The following is a 16,276-nucleotide window of genomic DNA, read 5'->3' as shown; positions in this document are numbered from 1 at the left end:
AAGTAAAAAATCAGGATTACGACCAGGAATCCAAACCGTAACTCTGACAGACCACCAACTCTGCAGGTTATACAGAATTATGGCTTGGTATGCCTAGCATTTCCCAGTCGTAATGCTCTATAATTTCACTTGTACCACTTCAAATCGGCTAGTTTTTTGAATTTTGAAAAATATATCCGTTTGAAGACTAATCTATAGAAGGTTCTAGCTGTTCAACCACCTATTTAAACTTGAAATAACTTGTTCTCCATATAACCACTCATTCCAAATCAAAATCACACCTACAAGTTCTATTAAAACTCCTAATTACTCAATGTAATGTACTCAATGTAATGTACTCAAAGGATAAACCCGACTTTAATTTGGATGAAGACTTATCTCTTTGTCAAAATTTTGTGTTATGCTATCCAAAGAAGGGAGAAGAACGAAGGAATGATGGTGTACCAAGTCAATCTTATTGGAAGAAGATTTTTGAAATTTTTTGTAGTGAAACAGGTAACCCTAACAACCGCGATGGGATTGAATTGTATCTTCGATTCTCAAACATATGCAAAAAAAGTGGAAGAGTATATGGCTTTACTTCGTATGTGCAAGCAACTTCGACTTAGAGGTGAGACTGATGAAGAAGTCGTAGCTCAAGCTAACAAGGAATGGAGGAAATGGAAAGGTTATAATTTCAACTTCGAAGCTCAAATGACCATCATCAAAGATTTCTTGATACATTGGAAGGGATGTTATTAAAACCAACTTTGTAATGGGGATATATTAAGCATGTAATGAGTTTTATTGTGGTCTAGTTAATGGAAGTATTAGTAATTTTCAATCGGATTAAGAATTCATGTTGAATCAAAAGAATTCTCAACTTTCAAATCTAATTACGGCCGGGAATGTTTTGTAAACTCAGCCGTTTTGCAGACTCAGGTTATTCAAGGAATAATAACGGCCAGAAGTTCGTAAATTCCTATCCGTTTTCTATAATCACGGCTGGGAGTTACTGATTTCCCAACTGTTTTGTGGTGTTACGTTTGGGAATTTCTAATATCCCAACCGTTGTGTTGACTTTCGGCCGGGTCGACAAGTTTACCCGGCCGTTACTGCAGAAAATTCCATATTTTTTTTCCAGATTTTCGACGGATTTGAATTTGATAAAATTGATATTGGGAGTTGATTATAAGGTTATCTTGAGTTTTGTGATGAAGGGTTTCGTCATTTGTCTTCAAAATTTGTCAAAAAAAATTCACCAAAATCACCATTTTCCTTCTTCAAAACTCAAAAAAATCAAGTTTAGATTTACAAAAGATTAATGTTTGGATTAATCTAATTGATTCACTAAGACTGGTTAGTTAGCTTAATCAATTTAATTAGCACTAATCAAATTAAGGATAGATTAGATATTAGAGAAAAATATAGATAAGGAGTCATATTGGTTGTTATTTCATGACCCCAAAACCCCCCAAAATCCACCCTTTTAAAGCCCCAATAATAGGACTCTGGGAGAAAGGTAAAATTACAGTTGCAGATTATCATCTGTATTAATACTTACAGAAATAAAGAGGACTCGAAACATTTATATCATACACAAAGAGGTGGTGTAACCATCCTGCACTTAATACACATGACATGACCATTATAATGGTTACACATGTAATAAAGCACAACTAATCAAATGATGTAAAGAAAAGTGTAACAGTGATTAACTGGTATTAAAGGGACTAATTTTACTTGTGAAAAAGGGTCCAAAAATACCGTCCAATGGTCATCGGGATGTACATTTCATATCGTGCATGTACATATTTTATATGATGGCTATTCAAATCCCCAAGATGCTGCTTGTTCAGGGATTGATCTTTTGGAGCTATTGTTGTTTTTGTGCACAGGAAAAAGGAAAAACAACTCGGGCAAATGACAAGATTGGTTCAGAAAATTGAAATTAGGCGAGTATTCATATATAAAGAATAAAGTATGATTCTAAACTGAAATATTATCCAATGGAAATGAATCAAAGTTGTGCCCTGTGTTAATCATCCCGACGCCATCTTGCTGCTTAAACAATAAAGAAGAAAAATTGTTGTAAGTATAAGAAACTAAATAATTTCAATTCTGGTACGGAAGTAGATATTATTAAAGGCCAAAAAACTGACCTGTTTGAAAAGTTCACTCATGAGATCATCCTGACTCCAATTTCTTGATAAATCAAAAAATTTGGTGCCTAGTTCAGGCATGTACTCAACTTTTGCATCGAAGTTTTCATTCTCTTGGGGATTTTTTGGTACTTCATGTTGTTGTTCTTCTCTATTATCATTGATTTGGTTGGACAAGAAACCTTGGTGACCCAATACTTGCAAAGATTGGCCGGTACTGGAATTTTGAGATGTTTCACAATTTAGAACTCCATCATGAAAATCCGAGCCTTCGACTATGTTCTGGCGAAGATCGGCTATTATATCATAACTTGGATTAAACCCTGGCAGCCTTTTTGTTTCCGAACTTCCTTCATTTCCAAATGTTCCCACTTGTTGTAGACAAGATACTCTAGTAAAATTACCAAGGGGATAACCATGTCCAGTAAGTTCTGGGGTTCGATTCATTGGGAAGTTCACCAATGGAGAAGCCGGAGAAATTTGGTTTGGAGTTGTACCTCTGCCATTAATGGGGATCTCATTTCCACTTGGAAACTGTCTCGACACATCATTCGAGATTAATTGCCCCTTCAACTGCGATTGAGGCATCTGCATCATCACACTACTGTCATTATTACGAAATAGACCAAATTGGGTAGGAAAACCTGTTCCATGAAAACCGGTTACATGATCTACGAAACGCGTGGAACTTCCATTAGATTGGAGTCCCGTGTTCCAGGATGAACGAAGAGGTTGTTGGTGTAGATTGGTTAATGGAGGTGTTTGTCCAACGGAACTTGGAAGTCCAGGGAGCAAGGTCCCTTGAGCGTTATTGTTTACTTGGTGACCCACTCCAAACCTTGGTCTTGCTAGCTCACCACTAAACATGTTCCTTTGACTAGTAATGTGCATGTTCAAGCTACCATGTCTTGCTGACCTGATGATTCCTGCTTGTCGTGAAGCAAAATTCTGTAGTGGGAGCTGGCCCGGAACAGTAAAGGTTTGAAGATTAAACTCGTTAAGTGATGGTAAAGAACCATAAATCGAACTTGGAGAACCCCCAAAACGAGGTCTAAATCCATTTTGTGTTCCTCCACTAACCCTTTTGAGATACAACCTGTATTTCTGCACCGAATATTAAAATGGATAATAAATATATTCATTTTTTTTAGAAAGAATGAGCCATAAAGGAAATAGAAGAAAAAAATGATGCACGTAAAATTCAAATACAATTTACCTGAAGATGGCTTGCTACATTTTCTCTAGTTAGCCCAGGAACATTCATTAACTCCAAAATTTTCTTGGGAACCGCCTCTGCGATAACAAACAATAGTTAAAATAATATTAACACCGCCTAACTAAGATTTTTAAAAAATATAAAACTATAAATTGAAATTTACACCATCTGCGAAACTTATAAATGAATACTGAGCTCTTACTATCAATGCCCAATTGGTTTACTGCAGAAACGAACTGTTGATGAAGTCCAATCGACCAAACCACACGTGCTTTTTTCACGGTCGAGTTGTTATCTTTATCGTCATCATCTTCTTCGTCTTTCCTCTTGTTTTTATAACTCTCTTCATTTGCGGAGGATGCATTATCTGCATCTTCAGTAGGATTTTGAAGTCGTTCTGTATCTTCCACACTAGTTGTCTGCTCTAATTCCTTCAATTCATGCCTCCTCTTTCGAATAACATGCTGCCATATATTTTTTATTGCCTCCATTCGAATTGGTTTAACTAGATAATCACAAGCACCATGAGTAACACCCTTCATTACAACTTCCTTTTTATCATCCATCGACATCACTGCACAGTTTGGTAGAATACAAATATCAAAGAACTAATTATCTTTCGAGAAAATTAAAATAGATTCAAGGATAAAAATCAATTGTTGAGTAAGATATGATTTCATTTTTTAATGTGAGTGTTGAGTAAAGACAACATGCATTATTAATCCATTCGTTCAATCACCTGTAAGTTTGTCAACAAATATGGATTGTAAAGCCTCATTTTAATACTCTCTTGTTGTGCATAAGATTTGTTAAAGTTGTTTGCAAACAAGAATTGTTGGAACAGAAAAGAGAGATTGATTATATTACCATGTGTTATCATTTCCAGTACCTCTATCTATCAACATCTATCAACATCCATTGGCCAAATTCAAGAAGTACAACTTCATATCAGATGTCAAGAATCAAAAGCAGTATCGGCATACTCAGCAAAAAATGGTATTGTAACGGGCAATGAACCAACATCTAATCGGGAGACGGTTTATATGTTTCTCCTTATTTCTGGTCAATCAGTACCACTGTTTTGGGTAGGGTATATATTGCCATCTGTTTATTGTACGAATATTGCACACTTAGTGCTTAGGCGGTTACACCTCGTAGCTTCACTAACAGAACTCTGCTTTAAGAAAGTGATTTAAAAAAAAAAAAAAACTATTGCCTTACTAAAATGTCAATCTATCCATCGTTTTTCTCTACTTGCACTTATTTAGTCAGGTTATTTGCAAACCGGAGACCGGAAGAGATTGAAGAATGAGATTAATGAGTACCAAAGAAGGTAGTGTTTTGTATGTGATGACTTTGGTGTGGACTGCATTGACTTGGAAGATATCTTCTATTGGTATAATTGGGTTAATATTTGAAGCATCTTTACTCTTTTCCGATGTCGTTAGCACATTAGTTTTACCTATTGTTCCAATTTTTTCACTTATATTCTTTCATGACAAGATAAATGGAGTACAGATAGTGGCAATGCTGCTATCCTATCAGTTTAATGTAACTTATGTTGAATGATTGCAAAAACAACAGTTGATGACCAAACATGAAGGGAAATGTTAAATCATTCGAGTCCCTCCAAAAGAAAAGGGAAAAAAGAAATGGGTGTGCATCATTCTTTTATCAGTGCACATATGGAATAAACACTTGAATCAAATTCATTATCTGAATGAAAGATTGAAAGTGTGCACTTACTTATAACGGGCAGGTCCATCTCCAATCCAATGAGCTCGAGAAGCTTAAATCCATCCATATCAGGCATATGAACATCGCTTAAAACGAGATCGAACATGTACTTTCTCTCTCGGAGAAGAGATAACGCAGCTACAGCTTGCGAATACGTTGTAACTAAAGATATGACCAAAAACAAAGAAAGGACATTTCAATTAGTTAATCAAGAAAAAAAATGTATACCCATTAAAATACACATGAATCTAGATACATGACGGCAACCAGTTCAAAGAACAATAGGACATCATTAAAAAATTATAATAATAAAATCATAATCTAAGTTCTAATGACATGCAATTTACTGAAAACCCATTACAAAATCAGATACTGCATGCAATTTAAAATGGAATATTTCACCCCAAATCTTTCAGTTTCATCCTTGGTTTTTCCTCTTTTTATTATTTGCATTATCTTATGTTCTAGATTCACAACAAAAAATACATCCAAAGATGACAACAGAGTGAGATGTATAGTACATTCATCTATATAAACAACAACAATCAAAAAAAGATTAATCAAGCAAAAAAAACAAAAAAACAGACCAACTTTCTTTCATATATCAAAAGATGATTAAAAGTTGAAACTCAAAGAACATAATACCTTCATAAAGACACATTTGAAGCATCCTTTTGAGAACTTTGAGACAAGTAAGATCATCATCAACAACTAAAACTCTTAAACCAGCAGGAAACTTAGCAACACATCTATTAGTAGAGCCTTCATTTGTAGACCCAACTCCTCCTTTATCCATTCTTTCACTCATTGTAACCTTAACAACAATAATAGAGCTCAAACCTTGTCTACTTGTTTGATATTGAATGAAAACCATTAAACAATAAGTTCACAAAACAATTCATGATCTCTCTTCTTTTTATTTATTCTCTCATAACCAGAGACGTTGAAGGATAGAATAACAATCAAATAAGATTGGTAATGAAATATTAAAATCTTCTTTGTGTTTTCTTCTTGTTCTTGAACAGTGAAGCGTTTGATGTTGGAGGAGTTTATATGTTTTTGTCTCTCCAGAGAGTGTCTCCGGTAATGGTGGGTACAACTTAGGTTTATGCTAACAACCAAACCATATATATCATGTTTTGTTTTAGAAGGAAAAACGGAGCACTATTCACTTACTTGGCTTATGTGAAAGTACCAAATTAGGTTTAAATTTCCTTTTTCTTTCTAATAAAAATTAACTTCCTTTTATAAAACTTTTTCTCAACAATTAATTTTTTTAGATAAAAACTTGAATAAGATTGATAGTTTTTAAAAATAGAATGACATTTTTCCTTTTTATATGTAGTAAAGAAAATATTTCCTGGATGCAATATGATGGAACATATCGTGGACCTTTAATCCGACAAGCAACAATATTACATTTTTTTCAATGTATTTAACAATGTCAGTATATTTGAAAGGAAAATTTTATTATGTTTTTTTTTGGACGTTTCAATGCATTAACTGTTTACGTAAATATCTACTCGCTTACTTGGATGTAAGTTTTTTTTCCATAATATACATCGAATTATTTCAAGAATGGATAATTATTCTAACGATTACACTATCCTTTTTGGATTAGTGCCCGTTAAAATTTTCAATTTCCACGTAATTTACAGGAACAATCATATATCTTTATTGTACTAAATAATATAATCTCATAGTTTTCTCATATGAATTTATTCTTTATAAGTGTCCAATTTTAAATAGCTTTCAACCTAGAAAAGTCATTTTGATCAACAACACATAAACACAGATAAAACATCTTCAGTATGAATGAAGGAGAATTTTATTTGGATTATAAAAATCAATAAATCTACGGACTAAAAAAACTATCTGATCATTTTTGCAAACACTAAAAAAATGTGTGGATTGTAGAATTTCTTTGTGTAAAGTGGAAGGTAAAATATGTATCGAATTTTATTTAAAAAATAAATAATTTACATTGAGAAATCTTGACATACCATAGTTTTGACTCCTTAAAAGCCATATTCTTAAACCACTATTAGTCTTTTCTAATACAATTTGGTTCGAGATGTCATTTTAGTGGGAAGGTAAAAAAGTTTTACTCCAACAAATAATTCACACGCATAACTAAAAATTATCCATAACAAAATCTGAGATTAAGTTGAAACATTATATGTTAATATGCTTTTAGGACAACATAAATACAAACTTCCCATATCTTTTAATTTAAATGCCCTAAAGAGCGTATACTTTTGAATTATTTTCTACCACTTGGTGTAGTAAATAGGTGTGAACACTTCATAAACAACTCAATTACTGCACTACCTAAATGATGATCACACGAACATTAATGGTATAAAGACAATACAATCCATATTAATTTGAAGATATTAATAATAAAGTCAAAGATTTAATAGTAAAATTAATACAAATATATTTCTTTAATTATTTTTAAATTATTATAAATTAATCATTATACAATGCTTTTGGTTGGTAACCTAGCAACAAGCTGGGCTCCAACACCTTTTTGAATAGCAACGCCTAATCTATGGAAAATAAAGCTACCAAAACCACTACTAGCGTCGTTACTAACTAAACAATTCTTCAGGCGCTTGAAAAAACACAAAGTATCCTCACCCAACTCTCCTAGAGTAGAGAAAGCCAAAACACTCAATCCATGGCCATGTGAAATACACTTGTCCAAGTATTTAGAGTGTTTACGTGAAACCGCATTAGATATAGCTTTCCCTGGGACGAAAGAGCGAATTCCATCACCTGCGAAGGGCGAAACACCAGTGACATCCATACAAACATTCTTCCCAGTTAAGCACAAGAATATCAGCAGGTTTCAGCTCTTTGTCATCATTCGTCAGAAATCCCAAAGAAACTTCCTTACGAGCAGGAACACTAGCTTTGAAGCAAATGTCGACGACTACATCACGAACAAAATCATGTCGAAACTTGGGGCCTATATCCTTAGCACAATGAAGTGCATGATCACCAAAGATGTCCATGGTTTTATTACAACTTGGGCACAAGCCATTCTCAAGAAACAATGGGATACCAAGACGTTAGGAAAGTACAGCTCTAAAATGTCTAGGTCCAAGGCACTGATTAAGCTCTAAATGGGATTATTTCGAACAATTATAAGGGTAACTTTGTCAATCTACAGTAATAGGATCAGCACCTATGTTGCAGTTATAATGCAAGCTTATTAAAAAATGTAAAAGCATAGTCATCCTTTACGGGATTCCCGTGACGCTTAACAAACGCAAATCCAGTAGCTTTTCCAGTTTTTCTCTTCTTTTAAAGCAAAAATCAAAGACAAACCTCGACGGTAACTCCTGGAGCCATTCAAAATTCCGTTAACTTTACTAAACTTTATCTAATCTAAACCAGATAGTAACCCGTGCTAGGTTATTCTAACAGGACATGAATATTCCTTCATATTTATTAAGCCTTTTGCTCAGATGAAAAATGGTAAAGAACTCCACATAGGCCAGAAGGTTGCATTCAAAATGCAATAATCCTAATCCCGCCGCGGAGGCAAATACAACTTTAGCAGGGACAATCCACCAGTCCTGGAAAGGAAAAAGAGTCTTTGACACAACAACAAAGATTGTTATCAGACTGGTTATTATCATCCAAAGAAGAGAAGACACAGCATTTATTAATTCTTTACTTGTCATTCTCATATATTAACCGAATCAAAGTGGACTAATTTCTGAAAAATAACAACAAAGGTTTTTTTTTCCACTTAATTTCTAAACTATATTATGATTCAAAGTGGACTGATTTCTGAAAAATAAAAAATTAACAGTGTTCTTAAGCCTTTTCCGGTACTTCATTAATTGATTGATAGAGGGTAGACTAGATCCTGAAAGGGATCGCGTACTTGTTGATTCCTGGGTTACTCCCACCTTCATATAAAGCCTACCTGAAATTTAGATAGTTTATTTGTTCGTAAGTAAGCCAATTATTTCCTCGAGCAAATATCGCTTTATGTTGCTTATGACCCGAGGTTTTCTTGGCGAAGTTGTCGTTTTATGTGTTCTCGCTATTTTACTTTCTTCACTGGATGAACCATCCTGGTTTACATAGAAAGAGATATTTAAGCATAGCAACTAATCACAACCTAATATAGACTATGATTTCCAACACTTTCAACGGACGAAAAGAAGGGAGTACCTTAGGCAAGTAAAGAAATTCCCATTCTCCACTTTAAGCTTCACTATAGAGTGAAAATTTCAAAGTCATAGACCGATAATAGCAAATAGGAATCCTGTGAATAAAGTGTATTTTGAACACAGTAGCAAAATGTCAAAAATTATAACCAACATCAGTGCAAATTCTTCACACTCACCATGCCGAAAGGAAGGTATTACTGACTTGCAAAAAGAAGATAATCTAATGTTTTGGTATTTATGTTCTTTTCTGAAAGCACATCAATCCAATTCAACTTCCTAACAAATGAAAGTAATACTCTTTTTTTTTTTTGATGATTCGTGAAGAAAGTCATAGCTTTAGTAACTTTACGTTGATCTTTCCTGTATTAAGCATACTGTATGACTGCACATTGCAAAAAAACGGATTAACTCGTTGAAGCTCTTCATTCTATAGACCACTCACTCCTCCAACTAAACAGATAGGCAATCAAGCAAAACAATTATGTATTTAACAACTCAGCTTCTTTTTCCGCTAGGGATCAATAGGTCAGCATATTATTTAAAAAAAAATGTGAGCAAAACAATTATGTATTTGAATGTCCGACCTAGTTCTCATTAGTAGTCTTTCATTAAACTCAACCCTTTTCTATAATACTGATCTTCTATGTGAGTAAGCAGTTGAAGACTTTTTTCTAGCTAAACTTAAACCCAAGATCCTAAAAATCTTGAATCTCCCACCTCAATGAATCAACTGTAACAAACACCTAGCTCTTTCTATGGTGTCAGCCTTAACTAAAGATGCATAATTTCTTTCATCAAGGTAACCCACAAAGCATATACATCATACCTAGCTCTTTCTGCTCAAGTTTCCAATGAATTACAACAAATTCAAGCGTGTAAAAGGCCTAACCAATGAGAAAATATAGATTAACAAAAGAACTCAATAGGCAACAAATTAGAGAAAGAAAATACCTAGAGGCGCCAAAGGCCCCAGGTGACTATATTTGATTATTTTGCTTGATCACCTCGCTCTTTCTTAAATAGGTTCCACAGAGATGGTCTCGTTTATCCAGTTTAGTCAATCGGGATCTGAAAGCTTCACCAGCATAACGCACATTGCCGAGTTCCTCCTCAATGCGCAGAAGCAACATAAAATTAGGACCAACAATGAAAACAAAACGTTTATAAGTTTATACAACAGTGTCAAAATAGTGGCCTGCATTCCAAGGGGTCAAGATTTTTGCCACGCTAAGTAGGCAATCAAAAAACCAAAAAATAGAAAACGCATTACCTGATTATACATGGAGAGCTAAATCGTTGATTTGTTCGAGTGGGGAAAAAAGTTGCATACAAAGAAAACCTTGGGTAACTATGTTGGAATTAAAGAGGATGTGAGCTTGATCATACTACCTGCCCTCGATTCCATACAATTGAGGTTCAACATTTCACGAACAACAACAACAAACGTCACTGACCTAACGAAATCCTCAATAACACCAAGATTCAGTCATTCACCAGTAGAGTCAAATTACAGCCTGAGCACAGCCTGTTTTATATAATATGACGATGAGACATGTTAATGCATATAATTTAAAGTCATAGAAATAGCATTGATAAAAGCGGATATCAAATGTGTCGGGATGGATCTGCCACACATTCAAAACTGCACATTCCTCCAGACAGTCCTCCAGCTGAGCTTCAGAACACCCCTGTTTAAACACATACGTAGAACATCAGTTACAAATACTAACAATTCACACAATGATAGTACCCCTTGAACCAAATCTTCTAAAACATGTTAGAAGACATCAAACTGACCTTTCTGGACATCCAGTTGAGTGCATGAGCATAGCTCACATCACCAGTAAAATCAACAAACACCTCTCAGTCATCATTTTTATATTACAGTCCTCCAAATTGACAAAATGTTAAAACCCTAGTATTCTCAAGTCATGTACGCTTGGACTAGTGTCATGTTCATCAAATTTCAAGTAACTACTGCTAGAAAAACTATCTTCGGATTTCTAGAAACCTGGTTAAAATCATTACGGTCCCAAACTTAGTATCATTTCAGGGAACCTAACTCCAGTCCAGCGTGAATTGTTTATATTGAAGAATCATAAAATTAACCCCTAATAAGAGGTTTTGAAGAACGAAACTTACTTTGATGATCTTTAGCAACCCTTTCTTCCATTTTGTTCATCCCGGCCGAGTTACTGTGAAAAAAAGAAAGAACCGGAACGAAGTTTAAAAGAGATTTATATAGATTCAAGGAATGCGGGTTTTCGAGGAAGAAAGTGGGTCTCAGGCTGAGAGTCGTCTGAGACTTGAGAGGGGATAGTTGTTTGCCGGGTTTTCGTTTTCTATACCTGGGGTGGGTGTAAAATGTAAATGTGGTGTAAATATATGGCGTAACTCTTCGGAAAATCGATTCTCACACCATAACTTTTCTTAAACTTGCTAGAAATGACAAGGTTTTATTATGAAATTTTATACGGCGTTTGGGTACATAATTGCAACTGATCTTCTTTTTTACTTTGCAGGAGTTTCACCTCGAATGAATATTTAGATTGGAGAATAAATTGTTCTTTTATTTCTCTGATTGATAAAAGAAAGAAAACTACGATGTTTACAAAAAAATTAGGCCAATTTGGTATGGCGTGGAGTGTTTAGAAAAAAGTTAGGCCAATTTGGTATGGCGTGGAGTGTTCATAAAATTTTCTCGAAGTTGCTTGAAGAAGGTTATGTCAAGATTAGTATCGGACTTTTGTAAGTATAAGCATATCTTATACGGGATTTTTATCGTTGTTGAGTGTATTGACTCTAGACTTAGAATGAAGATTCCAGGTATGGTGTGCAAGATTAATATGGAGAAGGTATTTGACAATATTAGATGGTCGGCTCTGTAGAAAATTTTAGAACTAATTACCAAGATAAACTTGACTCGAAATTCTTGATATGCTTACGATAATTTAATTAGTTACGCGACAACGTATCATAGATAGAGAGATGTATATATCTTGAGAAATAGGTGGTCCAGTCTTCACTTACTTTTTGTTGAAGAAGTTCTCCAAAAGCTTCGGTTGATCTTCGCCTTCTAATTGTAGAACGCAATGATGACTGCCGTGATGTCCGTTTCTCAACTACATCTTCTATCCTAATCTGAGACTTAACTAATCGTAGACTATAAATCAAAATATGGTTTTGAAAACTAAATTTGACAACAAGCTTGAGATAGAAACACTTGTGAGTTCGACCGTGTAATGCTCTAACAGAAGGCATCTACTCTGGAGGATGCGATAATGGGAATGGGAAAAGATTTGCCCCATGGAAGGCGAAGTTTTTTAGTAAGGAGGGCATGGTAAGCCTTATCAAAATTACTCTTTCTTCAATTTCATTATATTATATGTCTATTCTTATTCTTCCGGTGGCGGTGGAGAAAAAGAATGATCAAAATAATGAGAAATTTCTTATGGGGTTCTTCTTCTACGAATCGAAAGATGTGTTCAGTCTGATGGAAGAATATTGGTGCACCTAAAGAGAAAGACGGATTGGTCATTAAGGATTTGGAGTGGTTAACAAAGCTTTAGTATCTAAGTGGTTTTTGTACTACAGTAAAAAAAAAAAACAAGTTTATGGTGTTGTTGATGGTGGTTTTTAGCTTAGGGTTAAAATCGTAAAACTGTACATCTAACATGATGTCACTATGACCATTAGCACATTTATTGAATCAATCAGCATGCCTACGTAAGAATTACCGGGGTACCTTTTATTCTATATACATGTGTCATGTTCCACGGCAGAACCCTTAGCATTGACCGACATCATCTGTGTCAAACCCTAATTCTCATGCTACTGTTTTAATGGAAAACCATGCCAGCCACGTCTCCGCGCCAAGGCATGCCAACCATGCCAGCCGCATCACCGTGCCAATGGCAAACCATGCCAGCCACGTCTCTGCGCCAAGGCATATCAACCATGCCAGCCACGCCTCTGCGCCAAGGCATGCCAACCATGCCAGCCGCACCACCGTTCCAATGGAAAACCATGCTAGCCACGTCTCCGCGCCAAGGCATGCCAACCATGCCAGCCGGACGGTGCCAATGGCAAACCATGCCAGCCACGTCTTTGTGCCAGTGGCAAACCATGCCAGCCACGTCTCCGCGCCAAGGCATGCGAACCATGCCAGCCGTACCACAGTACCAATGGAAAACCATGCCAGCCACGTCTCCGCGCCAAGGCATGCCAACCATGCCATACGCACCACATGCGCCAATGGCATGCCGTGAGAGCCGCATATCCTCCCCAATGCATGACAGCCGCGACACCGTGACAATGTAAAACCATGCCATCCACGTTCCCATGCCAAAGCCATGTCGTCCCCGCTACATGCCGCTGACTGCCAGAATGAAGGGTTGCAAAATCAACGACCACCCTTCCATCTGAGACGCAGATCTTAGCCGTCCAAGGTCACCAACCAACGCATGGTAACCTTCGTCCTAACGCCAAAACCGCGCCAAGGCATGCCGACCATGCCACATGTGCCAATGACATGCCGTGCCAGCCACCTTGCAGCGCCTAAACCATTCCATGCCGTCCTTTCCTTTACGGCTGCTAAAACGAAGGGTCGCAACAATCAACAACCACCCTTCCATCTGAGACGCAGATCTTAGCCGTCCGAGGTCACCAACCAACGCATGGTAACCTTTGGCCCAAAGCCAAAATCCTATTTTTGGTCCTCCCTAAACCGCGTCAAGGCATGACGACCATGCCACATGTGCCAATGGCATGCTGTGCCAGCCACCTTGTCGCGCCTAAACCATGCCATGCCAGCCATTCCTTTACGGCTGCCAAAATGAAGGGTTGCAACAATCAACGACCACCCTTCCGTCTGAGACACAGATCTTAGCCGTCCAAGGTCACCAACCAGCGCATGGTAACCTTTGGCCCAATGCTAAAAACCTAGTTTTGGCCGCGCCTAAACCGCGCCAAGGCATGCCGACCATGCCACATGTGCCAATGGCATGCCAGCCACCTTGCCGTGGCTAAACCATGCCATGCTGACCTTTCCTTTACGGCTGCCAAAACGAAGGGTTGCAACAATCAACGGCCACCCTTCCATCTGAGACACAGATCTTAGCCGTCCAAGGTCACCAACCAACGCATGGTAGCCTTTGGCCCAATGACAAAACCCTAGTTTTGGCCGCGCCTAAACCAAGCCAAGGCATGCCATATGTGCCAATGGCATGCCGCGCCAGCCACACCTCCACGCCAAGACATGCCAACCATGCCAGCCGCACCGCTATGCCAAAGTCTTGGCTTGGTCGCACCTAATCATATCAAAGCCATGTCGGACATGCTTTCATACCGCTGGCTACCAAGCGAAGGGTTGCAATAATCAACGGCTACCCTTCCTCTCAAGATGCAAAATCTCGACCGTCGAAGGTCACTACCGAGCCGGCAAGTCTCCCAAGCTCAACTTGCCAAACAGCAGCAACATGCTGCATGTTTTCCAAAAAACACTCGAGACATCAACACATATCACAAACTGAGGGATGCTCACTGGGTATAGGTTTGGCGTTTTACAACGTGCGGCGTATACTACGCCCGTTACAAGACAGTGTCATAAGGATGGGGCGGTTAGTAAATACAGGGAGTAATGGTGAAACGCTTTCCTTCATTATGGAACATCAATTCCATGCGTTACCGGTTACCACCTCCTCCTATTTACTCATCCGTTCTCCAATTCTTACGAGACCAGAGTACGTTTCACTTCGACTTGTATAAATAGGTCTTACCTATTTCCACCAAAGAACAAGTTTTGGTCAGGAGCATACAACACTCAGAAAATATTTGTTAGCTTTCCCATCTGTTAGCTTACGCTTTCTGATACAAGTCAAACAACTACTCTTCCAGAACCAACTATTCTGGTCTCAACACTCTCTTCGCTTCCCTCCCCAAAACAAACCCTACTCTTCCTCTTTGTGACCGAAGCAAGTCTGGAACGACCATTATTGGTTTAGGCCGGATTTGTAAAGATTGATCTCTCGAATCTAAAGTACTCCCTTGCAGTACATTGTTTAGGGTTTAGACTCGTTTCTCACCCACTCGCGCAAAATTACTGAAATCAGCAGAAACCGTTTTCACCCTCAAACAATTGGCGACCACAGTGGGAGATCAATCTCTCGGTTGAAATATCGATTTCCAATTTCTGATATTACCTTTCACTTCCAACTTCAACATGGTGGAACTCAGATCCAGATCAGCTGCAAACTCCAAGAATACCAACGCAGAATCTGTCCCTGGTGTTAACACTACTTCCAGCGGCATCACTACACCACCTACTGACCCCAGCAGTACCGAAAGCACTCCTTCAGGTGTAACACCACCAATCACCAGGGCCAGAGCCTCTGCCGCCTCTAATGTTCCTGCGCAACTTGCTAATCCTGGAAGCACCGAAAGCGCTCTTTCAGGCGTTACGCTGCCAGTCACCAGGGCCAGAGCTGCCGCTACCGCTCCCAATGCTTCGTCAAGCATGGCGTCTCCAACCGCCACTAAGACTCCAATTACCCCACCAACGGGACGAGAAACTGGAGGAACCATAGGAAGCCGACCCTATATCACCATCGCTGATTTGATGGAACGACAGGAGGTTCTCGCTAGAGTCCAGACGGACATGGTCTCGAGGCATAAAGAAGTACTCGTCTTTCTCAAAACCCTGACAGAGCGGCTACCACATGAGTCACGCCCTCCAGAGCCGATGAGAAACGCCTCCAACACCCCCGGCGCCAGCACCTCGGCAGAAAGTATCTCCGCGGACGAAGAGATTCGTGCCAGAATCCCATTGGAAAGAAATCAGCCGTCCAATTTTGTCACACGAGAGGATCTGGATCAACTTCTTCGGAATCAAATCAAGAGTGATGAAATATACATGCATCAGCATGAACCCCCTTACCCACCTGAAATACAAAGAATTCCTCTTCCAAGAGGATACTCCTCTCCTCAATTCA

General features: G+C 37.9%; 1 protein-coding gene and 1 long non-coding RNA gene across 5 annotated transcripts; both read right to left on the bottom strand.

Annotated features, from left to right (window-relative positions):
* Positions 1-1,968: 1,968 nt before the first annotated feature.
* Positions 1,969-5,890, bottom strand: LOC113346116 (two-component response regulator ARR1-like). Its single transcript, XM_026589690.1, has 7 exons — positions 5,876-5,890; positions 5,740-5,830; positions 5,104-5,256; positions 3,560-3,931; positions 3,358-3,434; positions 2,142-3,245; positions 1,969-2,040 (listed from the first exon to the last, which is right to left on the bottom strand). Exons 1-7 carry the CDS (start codon positions 5,888-5,890, stop codon positions 1,969-1,971), a joined length of 1,884 nt encoding a protein of 627 aa, XP_026445475.1.
* Positions 5,891-8,398: 2,508 nt separating this feature from the next.
* Positions 8,399-11,615, bottom strand: LOC113346111. Of its 4 annotated transcripts, none has more exons than XR_003358405.1 (4): positions 11,430-11,615; positions 9,464-10,975; positions 9,289-9,382; positions 8,399-9,188 (listed from the first exon to the last, which is right to left on the bottom strand). It is a non-coding gene; the product is annotated as an uncharacterized LOC113346111 (long non-coding RNA). The 4 variants fall into 4 exon arrangements; XR_003358403.1 differs by having other exon boundaries at positions 9,289-9,669; positions 10,239-10,975; XR_003358404.1 differs by having other exon boundaries at positions 10,239-10,975.
* Between the last annotated feature and the right edge of the window lie 4,661 nt (positions 11,616-16,276).

This window comes from Papaver somniferum, unplaced genomic scaffold (assembly GCF_003573695.1).
Source record: "Papaver somniferum cultivar HN1 unplaced genomic scaffold, ASM357369v1 unplaced-scaffold_93, whole genome shotgun sequence".
NCBI lineage: Eukaryota > Viridiplantae > Streptophyta > Magnoliopsida > Ranunculales > Papaveraceae > Papaver > Papaver somniferum.
This window is presented reverse-complemented; position numbering and strand designations above follow the sequence as displayed.

Coding starts and splice junctions, on each gene's coding strand:
- LOC113346116 (XM_026589690.1), bottom strand. Junction 3,246..3,357: donor ATGTAGCAAGCCATCTTCAG/GTAAATTGTATT, acceptor TATTCGGTGCAG/AAATACAGGTTGTATCTCAA. Junction 2,041..2,141: donor TGAGTGAACTTTTCAAACAG/GTCAGTTTTTTG, acceptor TTGTTTAAGCAG/CAAGATGGCGTCGGGATGAT.